The sequence below is a fragment of the Salvelinus fontinalis genome, chromosome 8 (genome assembly GCF_029448725.1).
Source record: "Salvelinus fontinalis isolate EN_2023a chromosome 8, ASM2944872v1, whole genome shotgun sequence".
In the NCBI taxonomy this organism is placed as follows: Eukaryota; Metazoa; Chordata; class Actinopteri; order Salmoniformes; family Salmonidae; genus Salvelinus; species Salvelinus fontinalis.
The window spans coordinates 21,310,961-21,323,217 of NC_074672.1; the positions used below are offsets into that span (position 1 = coordinate 21,310,961).

At 45.8% G+C, this 12,257-nt stretch overlaps 1 protein-coding gene across 5 annotated transcripts in view; it reads left to right on the forward strand.

Moving 5' to 3' along the window:
• Positions 1–12,257, forward strand: part of LOC129860858 (histone deacetylase 7-like) — a 72,581-nt gene that overhangs the window by 50,303 nt on the left and 10,021 nt on the right. For 3 of the 5 annotated variants that reach the window (XM_055931713.1, XM_055931716.1, XM_055931717.1), the window contains exons 6-22: positions 583–683; positions 1,363–1,485; positions 2,119–2,243; positions 3,235–3,336; positions 3,493–3,664; positions 4,008–4,207; positions 4,416–4,616; positions 5,572–5,782; positions 6,046–6,179; positions 6,430–6,550; positions 7,446–7,495; positions 8,493–8,600; positions 8,718–8,773; positions 9,115–9,202; positions 9,503–9,622; positions 9,866–9,963; positions 11,271–11,389. In XM_055931713.1, coding sequence (XP_055787688.1) covers positions 583–683; positions 1,363–1,485; positions 2,119–2,243; positions 3,235–3,336; positions 3,493–3,664; positions 4,008–4,207; positions 4,416–4,616; positions 5,572–5,782; positions 6,046–6,179; positions 6,430–6,550; positions 7,446–7,495; positions 8,493–8,600; positions 8,718–8,773; positions 9,115–9,202; positions 9,503–9,622; positions 9,866–9,963; positions 11,271–11,389 — 2,129 coding nt within the window. The remainder of the gene's footprint in view (positions 1–582; positions 684–1,362; positions 1,486–2,118; positions 2,244–3,234; positions 3,337–3,492; positions 3,665–4,007; positions 4,208–4,415; positions 4,617–5,571; positions 5,783–6,045; positions 6,180–6,429; positions 6,551–7,445; positions 7,496–8,492; positions 8,601–8,717; positions 8,774–9,114; positions 9,203–9,502; positions 9,623–9,865; positions 9,964–11,270; positions 11,390–12,257) is intronic. The other 2 variants (XM_055931715.1, XM_055931714.1) reach the window with 2 other exon arrangements.

Consider the following 12,257-nt stretch of genomic DNA (forward strand, 5'->3'; position numbering starts at 1 on the left):
GGGCTACAGGTGAGAACTCTTTACACCTTCAGTAGCATGTGGGCTACAGGTGAGAACTCTTTACACCTTCAGTAGCATGTGGGCTTCAGGTCAGAACTCTTTACACCTTCAGTAGCATGTGGGCTTCAGTTGAGAAGTCTTTACACCTTCAGTAGCATGTGGGCTACAGTTGAGAAGTCTTTACACCTTCAGTAGCATGTGGGCTACAGGTGAGAACTCTTTACACCTTCAGTAGCATGTGGGCTTCAGGTCAGAACTCTTTACACCTTCAGTAGCATGTGGGCTACAGGTGAGAACTCTTTACACCTTCATTAGCATGTGGGCTACAGGTGAGAAGTCTTTACACCTTCAGTAGCATGTGGGCTACAGGTGAGAACTCTTTACACCTTCAGTAGGATGTGGGCTACAGGTGAGAACTCTTTACACCTTCAGTAGCATGTGGGCTACAGGTGAGAACTCTTTACACCTTTTGTTGCATTACATCATGTTTCAGTATGTGTGCTGTGCTCAGTCATTTCACCTTGATATCTGTATAGAATTGATTTTCCAACTCTGACTGTGTTGTGTGTTTTGTTTCTGTAGGGAGCTGGCTCCAGACCCTAGTGGGACACCCCAGCCTCTTGTGTCCCCCCCCCCACAGGGTTCCAGAGAGGGCTCAGATGACACCCCTCTACGCAGGGCAGGTGAGACACACAAACGCACAAAGACACAGATAGACAGACAGACACACTAATCCGGGTATTTGCCATGCAAAGTGTATAGTTCTCAGCGCCACGCCTTGTGCCTCTGTGCCTGAAGCTATGAGGATACCATCTACAATTAGCCCATTACATAAGATCCTTGTTTCAGAGTGGTAGAGCTGTCAGCTGTGGCGCGGTTCCCAGCCCGCGCACACATACGCACGCACACACACATACATACGCACGCACACAAACATAGGTACAAACATACACACACACACACACAGCAAAGAGAGGTGACTGACTGACAGAGTACTGCTTTTAACACAGTTTTGACAAACTGTTATTGTAATTAGCCATGTGGCAGCACACTACTTCATCACTGTCAGCTTGTTCATTATACCTGTTTGAAATCGGATCTTGGCTTCACAGTGCCTGTAGAATCTGTTTTAAAGAGGCTAACAGTAAATCCAAACGTGTTCTAGTACATGATGTACTTCAGCAGAATATACACCTGCTCAAAATGTATGATTCGAGAGGAAGATTTATCTTATAAAAGTGCTGATTCTGGTTTCACTTGCTTGGATTTAACATTGTACTCTACTACTAACATTATTTTGGTTTGGATAGTTTTCTTAGACTGTGAATTAATACTGATGATACTTTCTCTGTCGCTGATCAGCCTCAGAGCCCAACCTGAAGGTGAAACACAAGCTGAAGAAACACCTGAACACTCGTAAGAGTCCTCTGACCCGCAAGGAGAGTGCCCCGTCCCCCATCAAACACCGGGTGCCCGACACTCTGGGTAAGTCCCTCACTTCCCCGAACAGAACACTGCTGCCCACTAGGCTCTGTGGTGCCAGGGCTAATAGAAAATACAAATGTTGTTATGGAATCATTCTCTCTCTCTCTCTCGCTCTCTCTCTCGCTCTTTCTCTCTCTCTCTCGCTCTCTCTCTCTCTCCCATCCTCCCTCTCTCTCTCTCCCTCTTTCGCTCTCCCATCCTCCCTCTCTCTCTCTCCCATCCTCCCTCTCTCTCTCTCTCTCTCTCTCTCTCTCTCTCTCTCTCTCTCTCTCTCTCTCTCTCTTTCTCTCTCTCCCATCCTCTCTCTCTCTCTCTCCCATTCTCCCTCTCTCTCTCTCTCTCTCTCTCTCTCTCTCTCCCATCCTCCCTCTCTCCCTCTCTCTCTCTCCCATCCTCTCTCTCTCTCTCTCCCATCCTCTCTCTCTCTCTCTCTCTCTCTCTCTCTCCCATCCTCCCTCTCTCTCCCATCCTCTCTCTCTCTTTCTCTCTCTCTCTCTCCCATCCTCCCTCTCTCTCTTTCTCGCTCTCTCTCTTTCTCTCTCTCTCTCTCTCCCATCCTCCCTCTCTCTCTTTCTCGCTCTCTCTCTTTCTCTCTCTCTCTCTCTCCCATCCTCCCTCTCTCTCTCTCTGCAGACTCATCTCCCAGCAGCAGTAGCACCCCAGTGTCTGGCTGCAGCTCCCCCAATGACAGTCTACCCAATGAGAATGGAGTCCTGCCCTCTGTTGACGGGCTGTCCCATGAGGTTATTATCCGATTGGTATTTACCCACCCTCCCTTACCCCTCCACACACATACACTTATACATTAAAAATGCATGAGATAAGGACAGAGGCTTCTTTGTCCTCTCTTGTGGGTTTGTGTGGAAATGGGAGCCGTAAAGCCCTAGTTTCTAGACAGTTCATTTGGTGTGTTTCTCTCAGTTGTTCCTGTCTGGGTAATGAAATGTTTAAAGCAGTGATATTGGAGAAGGACATCTGGCTATAGCCCTGTAGCCGAACGCAGCACCAGATCTGATCATCAAATTCAACTCTCTCCACCTCGCCGTCCTGTCTTGGCTAATCAGCAGAATAAAAAGGCTGTCTCACATGCATTTTGAAAGACTCAAACACTACACAAACATGCAGACACGCAAACAACGCACACTCACTAGTTATTTATGCACTTACAAAAAATCACTTAAACACATACACTACATGACCAAAAGTATGTGGACACCTGCTTGTTGAACATCTCATTCCAAAATCATGAGCATTAATATGGAGTTGGTCCCCCATTTGCTGCTATAACAGCCTCCTCTCTTCTGGGAAGGCTTTTCACTAGAAGATGTTGGAACATTTCTACTGGGACTACAAGAGCATTAGTGAGGTCGGGCACTGATGTTGGGTGATTAGACCTGGCTCGCTGTCAGCCTTCCAATTCATCCCAAAGGTGATCGATGAGGTTAAGGGAAGGGGCTCTGTGCAGGCCAGTCAAGTTCTTCCACACGAACCATTAGTGTATGGACCTTGCTTTGTGCATGGGGGCATTAACATGCTGAAACAGGAAAGTCCTTTTCCAAACTGTTGCCACAAAGTTGGAAGCACAGAATCATCTAGAATGTCATTGTATGCTGTAGCGTTAAGATTTCCCTTCACTAGAACTAAGGGGCTTAGCCCGAACCATGAAAAACAGCCCCAAAAGGTACCTATCAGCTTTGAGAGTAAACAGTCTAGTCAATGTAGTTGAATTCATGTTGTGTGTGTCCTCAGGCCCAGAGACTACTGCTCCAGGATGGGTCTCTAGCCCACTTCACCATCCAGAGTTCCTCTGCTCTACCCACCATCACCCTGGGCCTGCCAGCCAATGCCAGGGTAAGCATATCACACAACTTTATGAAAATGACTATGTTATGAATTCAAGGTATTGTTATTATTATATTGCGACAGAGACATGGAAAAAACACTAAGACTCGTCTTTGATAGCAACAAGATCATTTATCGCCACTTTATATGTGTGTATGTGTGCAGAGTGATGGAGACTTGTCCCCTCTCAAGGATGGCCGGGTGCCTATGGTGGCGGGAGGCCAGTCTGTCTACCTTCCCCTGGGGATGGAGGAGCAGAGTGGGTCGCTGTCGCCCCACCTCCAGCCTGTCCTCATCCTAGAGCCCTCCAGACTGGTCCATACCCCCATGCTCACTGGTGAGACACACCATCACATTCACATACAATGCTGGCTGGCTTGCAATATGTTTGACTTCCAATAAACATTTGCCTTTGTATACAGCAGTTAAAATTCATTTTGCATGTAATTTGACATAGAACAGGAGAAGTTCTTGCCAGGAATGTGTTCCTTATAAATGTATTACACAATACACAATTGCAAAGCTGGATTCTGTAGGCATTATCACTTTTCTCTTGCCTCATGTGAAAGAGCTAAGAAAAGGTTTATTCTGACACCAGAGGAAATGTGGTACCGCCACCTAGTGGCCTTGACAAATAGTCAGATTTACAGCCATACTCTCCCTGTCTCCTCCTGTCTCAGTTCCAGGCCTGGGCACCGTGCCACTACAGTTTGCCCCCCAGATGGATCGTCTGGCCCCGGGTGGTGGCCCTCACAAGCCCCTGAGCCGAACCCGCTCAGAGCCGCTGCCCCAGAGCCTCAGATCCCTACACCCCCTGCTGCAACAGCACCACAACAGCCAACTACTGGAGAGACTTAAACAGCAGACACACCTGGGCAAGGTGAGTGACTTACACACCTTCACAAATCCCGTATTTTCTCACACATACTCTCAAACTCACTCATACTCTGTTGTAATGGATTATTGATTTTTGTACAATCCAAGGATGGTTTCCTCTGTCAGCAGCTGTCTTTTTCGAAAATAATTCATTGATTTGAATGGAGTTGGATGAATCTAAATTGATCAATAATTTTGTGTGTGTGTTCCAGCTGATGTCTAAATCCAGTGAGAAGCCTCGGCTCAGACAGATCCCCTCAGAAGACATGGACTCTGAGGAGGTGGGGCCAACGCACAGCGACACCTATCACGGCCGAGCACGGGTGGAGTCACTGAGGGAAGCGGAGCCTGTGTCTGATTTGGACAGCCAGGGAGAACAGATCAATCTGCAACACACACTCATACTCAACCAGGTAAGATAAAGACACAGATGATAGAGGACTACTAATAGAATATGCCTTCCTTGAACTTCCAGCAGAGGGCAGCAACGTTTATTTTTTTTCGTGCTTCATGCAGGATTGACTTTACTTTCTGCGTGTATAGATTCCTGTGGGTTGAAAATCACGACAGCACTAAACATATCTCTCTCTCTCTCTCTCTCTCTCTCTCTGGCTCTCTGTCTCTGTCTCTGTCTCTCTCTCTCTCTCTCTCTGGCTCTCTGTCTCTGTCTCTGTCTCTCTCTCTCTCTCTCTCTGGCTCTCTCTCTCTCTCTCTGTCTATCTCTCTCTCTCTCTCTGGCTCTCTCTTTGGCTCTCTGTCTCTGTCTCTGTCTCTCTCTCTCTCTCTCTCTCTCTCTCTCTGGCTCTCTCTCTGGCTCTCTCTCTGGCTCTCTCTCTGTCTATCTCTCTCTCTCTCTCTGGCTCTCTCTCTGGCTCTCTGTCTCTGTCTCTCTCTCTCTCTCTCTCTCTCTCTCTGGCTCTCTCTCTCTCTCTCTCTCTCTCTCTCTGGCTCTCTCTCTCTCTCTCTCTCTCTCTCTCTCTCTGGCTCTCTCTCTGGTTCTCTGTCTCTGTCTCTCTGTCTCTCTCTCTCTCTCTCGCTCTCTCTGGCTCTCTCTCTGTCTCTCTCTCTCTCTCTCTCTCTCTCTCTCTCTCTGGCTCTCTCTCTCTCTCTCTCTCTCTCTCTGGCTCTCTCTCTCTCTCTCTGGCTCTCTCTCTCTCTCTCTCTCTCTCTGGCTCTCTCTCTGGCTCTTTCTCTGTCTCTCTGTCTCTGTCTCTGGCTCTCTGTCTCTGTCTCTGTCTCTGTCTCTCTCTCTCTCTCTCTCTCTCTCTCTCTCTCTCTCTGTCTCTCTCTCTCTCTCTCTCGCTGTCTCTCTCTCTCTCTCTCTCTCTGGCTCTCTCATTTTCTATCTTGCTCCCTCTCTCGCTCTAGTCATTGCTATGGGAGAAACAGAAACAGCTGCAGCAGTTGCGTCGGCAGACAGCCCACATGGAGACGCTGGCAGTACCCATGATGCTTGGCAGTGCCCACCGGCCCCTCTTCCGTACCCAGTCCTCACCAGCCTCCACGTCCCTCACGCTGCCAGACAAGCCCCTGCCAATACCCGCCCCAGAACCACATAGCAAACCACGCTTCACCACCGGTAAGAAATGAACCACACACACCCAGGCACACTGCCACAAGGTAATCTGTTTAGGTGTAGGTTATTATCCCTACTGTGGCTGTAATTTAATTGATCCAATCTGAGGCCTGGTCAAGGACTCTCTGATAAGATATGGGTAGTAAGCCGTTTATATGCTTATATTACATTTGTTTCATTATCTCTCTTGTTGTGGTTAGATCTGTCTTACAGCTGTTGATTCACCGGAAATACTAACGTTAATGTGTGGCTCTGTTTGGTTGCAGGTCTGGTTTATGACTCTCAGATGCTGAAGCACCAGTGCACATGTGGTGACAACAGCAGCCACCCAGAGCATGCTGGGAGGATCCAGAGTATCTGGTCACGTCTCCAGGAGAGAGGTCTCAGGGGCCAGTGTGAGGTACATAGACCACCGTTTTTAACCCCCTCGGCACACTGGTTAAATCAACGTTATTTCCACGTCATTTCAATGAAATCATGTTGGACCAACATGGAATAGACGTTTAATTGACGTCTGTGCCCTGTGGGTAGACTCAAGGGACAAACATGACCTTTTCATGTGTAGCCATATTCAATATTGATGTGGGTAGTTGTATCTTACTAAATGCTCCAGTGTCTGCTCTAAGTCTGGTCCATTTTCCCCCATACAGACTATCCGGGGACGAAAGGCCACTCTGGAGGAGCTGCAGTCGGTCCATTCAGAGCGTCATGTCCTGCTGTACGGCACCAACCCACTCAACCGCCTCAAACTGGACAACCGCAAGCTGGCCGGTACGTCCTCACTAAAGATTTGATGATGTTTTCATATAATGTGTCATGCCAATGACAGTTATGCCAGGGCCCCTTGCATAAATGGCAACAGTTTGGCAAAAGTTAAGTTAAGCTACACTCTCTGGTGTCTCTAATAAATAGAGATTTGCCTTTGGTTAATGAATCTAACAATACTGTATTGATAGCACTTTGGAATCTCTTACGTTTAGAAGATAACTCATTCGTGTATTTACAGTTTTTCTCAATCACATACAAGCATTTTTTGGAACAATTTTGTCGATTTTCAAAACAGAGTCCACAATACACAGAACTCTGTGGCCTTTTGCAAAGCAGTACATAACAATGAACACAGTTTCACACATTTCTCTTCTGATGAAAACCACCTGTTAATATTCTGGGAATAAAAATGTTGTATTCACTGATGAGTTTTTGCAAAAGCGGTTCTAAGATTTGCGAGGCAGGTACGACGGCAATAAAATGATCAGAAGTTCTGTATTTCAGAATTTGATCATTGCTATTCTGCTATAGATACATTTCAATACAGATCCAAAAATTGCTTCTATGCGATTGAGAAAAACTGTGAGATGTAATTCCACTGATGGTACACAGACAAACTGATGGTACACAGACAAACTGATGGTACACAGACAAACTGATGGTACACAGACAAACTGATGGTACACAGACAAACTGATGGTACACAGACAAACTGATGGTACACAGACAAACTGATGGTACACAGACAAACTGATGGTACACAGACAAACTGATGGTACACAGACAAACTGATGGTACACAGACAAACGTAATGTCAGATGCTAATAAAATGATATGAAAATAAGCTGTTAACACTGATTATTTGTGATGAATAATACCACTCATTGTTCTCCCTCAGGCATTCTCTCTCAAAGGATGTTTGTGATGCTCCCGTGTGGAGGAGTGGGGGTAAGTGAGAGGCCCGACACACACACACATGCATGCACGCACACATGCACATACACACATTTTTCCCCAGCTCTCTCTCTTGTTCACAACACACACCACTCGATTTCAGTTGGAAATTCTTCCCTCCAAGTCCTTACCAACATGTATATGATATGGTCCATTCAGAGTGATTAGTGATGGGAGTTGTTGATGTTATTTCACAGAGAGGACCATGAGAAGATGTGGAGGGGATATGAAAAAAGAAAGCATGAGTGGGTTGAGACAATAAATTGCCTGACGATCTCTGTTGGACCAGGAGATTTCAAGCTAATAGAAACATGATGCTCATGACAGGGGATTAAAGAAATGCCTCCAATTTCATTGTCTGAGCCAGACAGCTAGAAATACAAGTTTGTGAACAAACGGGAAAAAATGATGAAAGGAAGAAAGGATATGTAGAATGGAGTGGCCAGAAGCATGTTTAAGTCCCTGAGGGAATTCCCTCGTGTGCTTGTATGCATTTTCCTCTCCCTGGAAATGTTTGCATTTTCCTCTTCCATGTATGCACCATGTATGCATTTTCACCACGTATGCATTTTCAACATTTATGCATTTTCCTCTCCCTGGAAACAAGTCCTGTTTTTCCCTCTTGTATTTCTCTGTTGCTTGGGTAGCAAATCTCTATGGCACCGGGTGTGTCTGTGTACTGTAAGTATGGTAATATATCAGACAGCTGTTTTATAGTCCCATAAATGATTGAGGTGAGGTCTGTGTGCCTCCAAACTGGTGTACCTGTAGTAATACTTAGTGCCAAACTGGTGTACCTGTAGTAATACTTAGTGCCAAACTGGTGTACCTGTAGTAATACTTAGTGCCATTGAAACCATGAAAAGATAAACACTAGACCTGATCCATATAGCATGTTAGCAGATTCTCAACACATACTAATGACTGGTTCCTTCAAGTTTGGCAGTTGTGCTGTCCTGTCACTCACCCTTGTGTTGTTTTTGATTGGCAGGTGGACAATGACACAATCTGGAATGAGTCTCATACGTCCACGGCATCGCGCATGGCTGCAGGCAGTGTCACAGAGCTGGCCTTCAGAGTGGCCAAGGGAGAGCTCAAGGTAAGACACAGAGATCTGTAATCCCCATCAAATCACACTCCAGACTATCTCTCCAACTGCCTCAGGCAACTTGAGAAAGAATAGTGAATGATCATGTTTTGTTTTGTTTCTCTCCAGAATGGCTTTGCAGTGGTGAGGCCCCCAGGCCACCATGCTGACCCTTCCAACCCAATGTAAGTCTGTCGCATATCGAATGTGTGTGTGTGTGTGTGTGTTTTTGTTTGTGTGTAGTTTTTCGTGTGTACTATACTCCTTGTGATAGTGCGTGCCCAGGCTAACCACAGCGGCCTCTGCTGAGCGTTGCAGTGTCAGCACGCTGTCTGATGAAAGATATTTATGGGCTGATAGTGAAGCTGGGAAGGAAAAGAACAGAGAGAAGATTTATGCCTCTCCTATTGGTGTGCTGAATCGGCTTTTAGGAATTCCACCATTTTTCTTCGTATCTTAACCACTATCATCTTGTATTGCTAATGTCTGTTTCTCTACCTTTCTTTCACCCCCTCCCTCCCTCCAGGGGTTTCTGCTATTTCAACTCAGTGGCCATCGCAGCCAAGCAGCTCCAACAGAAACTGAGTGCCAACAAGATCCTCATCGTTGACTGGGTAAGGGACTACAGTTGCAGTGATTGTAGCAATAACAGTAGCAACACTATTTTTGTTGGTGGTATCCTCGTCTCAGTTGACCTACTGTTTTGACAATAACTACAGTATTTAGTATGACCCTTATGATATACTGTGTACACATGAAAACATGTATGTAAACACAAGTAAACACATGTGAGTTCTGTCTCACATTGCTTTATTTGTTACTATTGGCCAGGTCTAGGATATGACTAAAATAAGCCAACAGTTATGTGATTTAATGTAACCAAATCTTCTCTTCCATCTCTGTCCTGTTGCCAGGATGTTCACCATGGTAATGGAACCCAGGAAGTGTTTTACAATGATCCCAGTGTGCTGTATATCTCACTGCATCGCTATGACGACGGCAACTTCTTCCCTGGCAGCGGGGGGCCAGCTGAGGTAAGTGACATCATTGGGTCAGCTCTACACCGGGCATTCTGCCAGTAGGACAATGGGCATGACATCAAGAGAAGCTAGAGCAACTAGCTAGGTTCCAAAGTAACAGTGGACAGATGTTTGCTCAAGGGTCTTAGTGTGTTTAGGAGACATTCTATTACACGTGTTGTGCCTCTAGCACCTCTATGTTATTGACTGCATCTCCATGGAGAAAGCATTGTCTCAGTAGGGCTCTCTGTGTTGTAGGTGGGATCTGGTGCTGGAGAAGGCTTCAATGTAAACGTTGCCTGGACTGGAGGTCTGGACCCCCCTATGAGTGATGCTGAGTACATCGCTGCTTTTAGGTACGACAGCTCTGACCATGATCCTTTCTGGTTTAAACATGAATGTCCACCCGTCCCCATTTCTGTAACTATGCAAAAATGAAGGTCTTACCTTGTCACTTTCTAGAAAGGACCCCCTTCTCCCCTCATACGGTATTGACTGTAATTTGCAAAAGTGCAAAAACTCTTGACACTTTTCTGAATCGGAGTCATTTGAAGTGCATGTGTACGGTCCCAATTCTCAATGTTTTATGTGTGAGATGAAATTGTCTCCAGGTTTGGTTGGTGTTGTATTAAACAGACATTTCACTGCCACTTCCTCCATAGCACTTAATTGCCACCGGTGGGTGGTTCAGGTTCTAATGAAGTTTCTGTATTTTGGTTAGGTCTGCTGTCTGGTGGCAACCGTAGGAAACTGTGGCGACCACAGACAGTGGTGGGTGGGCCCCACCTCTAAGCCAGCGTAACAAAATGAGAATGACAACATAGTCCTGGAAAAGTTTCAACAAAAGTTTTTAACTTCAATGTAATAAGAAACCAGGGTTTAATATTCCTATTACACCTCTCTTTTCCACACAGTAGTACACCACCCTTGGAAATAATAATAAAGCCTCTGTTTTTGAATCTGAAAGGACACCACCATTTTGTTGCCACACATGTCTGTCCCACACAGATTTAAAATGTCTAACAAGTTTGTTGGTGAAATGTTCTCAGTCAGTTTCTCTAAACTCCAGGGGCAAGGAATGCACCCCCACCACCTCCTTGTCTCCTCTGTCTCATTCCTCTTCTCCCTACCTCTCTCCTTCCCTTGCTCTGATTGATCTTTAATGAGCCCTCTCCCTCTCTCTCTTGTTCTCCCTGTAGTCTGTCTATAGCTGGGCTCACAGGGGAGTAGGGGAGGTTTTATTGGTCTGCAGGGGAGGCAAGGTTGGTTAGTGTGGTGGGGAGTGGGGGGGGTCTGGGCTGGAGGAATCCAAACGCAGGATAATGAACCCAAATGGATCCCAGATGGCAGGCTGTCAGTGACGTGAGGAGAGTGACAAGCTCCAAATGGGAACCAGACGTGCTTATGGAGGCTTTGAACTCGGGCGGCAGCAGAGATGCCTGCGTTAGCTCCCTCGCTAGCTAGTGGCCCTGCTCAGTTCTGTGCTGTGCTGGTTGACTCTCTAACAGAGAGAGGTGGCTGACGCCAGTCCAGAAAACAACAGGAGGCCCCTGCAGCTCGACCTCAACCCTGCTCTCTTCACTGTCATTAACAGCCAGACAGGGCTGTTTGTGGAGTAAATATTGTTGAGGTGTTGTTGAAATGCTGTTGTTTCTCCCTGCAGGACGGTGGTGATGCCCATAGCTCAGGAGTTCTCCCCTGATGTGGTCCTGGTCTCTTCAGGGTTCGATGCAGCAGAGGGACACCCTGCACCTCTAGGGGGTTACAACGTCACCGCCAAATGTAAGCAAGGCTTTCCTCAAACAGTACACGTTAGACCATGAGCTAGCTTGTACAGTGGTTTCAGAGCTTTGCTAGTTAGTTCTTGATAAATAGAAGGTAAGACATTTATAAGCCTTGACTTAGTACACGCTGACCTGGTTGCATCACTGTTGTAAATCTGTGTGTCTTTATTGATTTATATGAATCTGTGCTGTAAATGTCATTAAGATTGGTACATGCACTGTAGTACAGTGCCTTCAGAAAGTATTCATACCCCTTGACTTATTCCACATTTAGTTGTGTTACAGCCTGAATTCTAAATGGATTACATAGATTTTTTTTATCTCACCTATCTACACAACGTACCCCATAATGACAAAGTGAAAACATGTTTTTAGACATTTTTGCAATTGTATTGAAAATGAAATACAGAAATATCTAATTTGCAAAAGTATTCACACCCCTGACTCAATACAATGTTACAATCACCTTTGGCAGCGATTACAGCTGTGAATCTTTCTGGTTAAGTTTCTAAGAGCTTTGTACACCTGGATTGTACAGTATAAAAAATAAATCTTCAAGCTCTGTCAAGGTGGTTGTTTTTTCATGTCTTGTCATAGATTTTCAAGGCGATTTTAGTCTAAAATGTAACTACACCACTCAGGAACATAACATATCCTCTTGGTAAGCAACTCCTTGTGTTTTAGGTTATTGTCCTGCTGAAAGGGGAATTTGTGTCACAGTGTCTATTGGAAAACAGATTGAACCAGGTTTTCCTTTAGAATTGTGCCTGTGCTTAACTCTATTCCGTTTCTTTTTATCCTGAAAAACTCCCTAGACCTTGCCGATGACAAACATACCTATACCATGATGCAGCCACCACCATTCT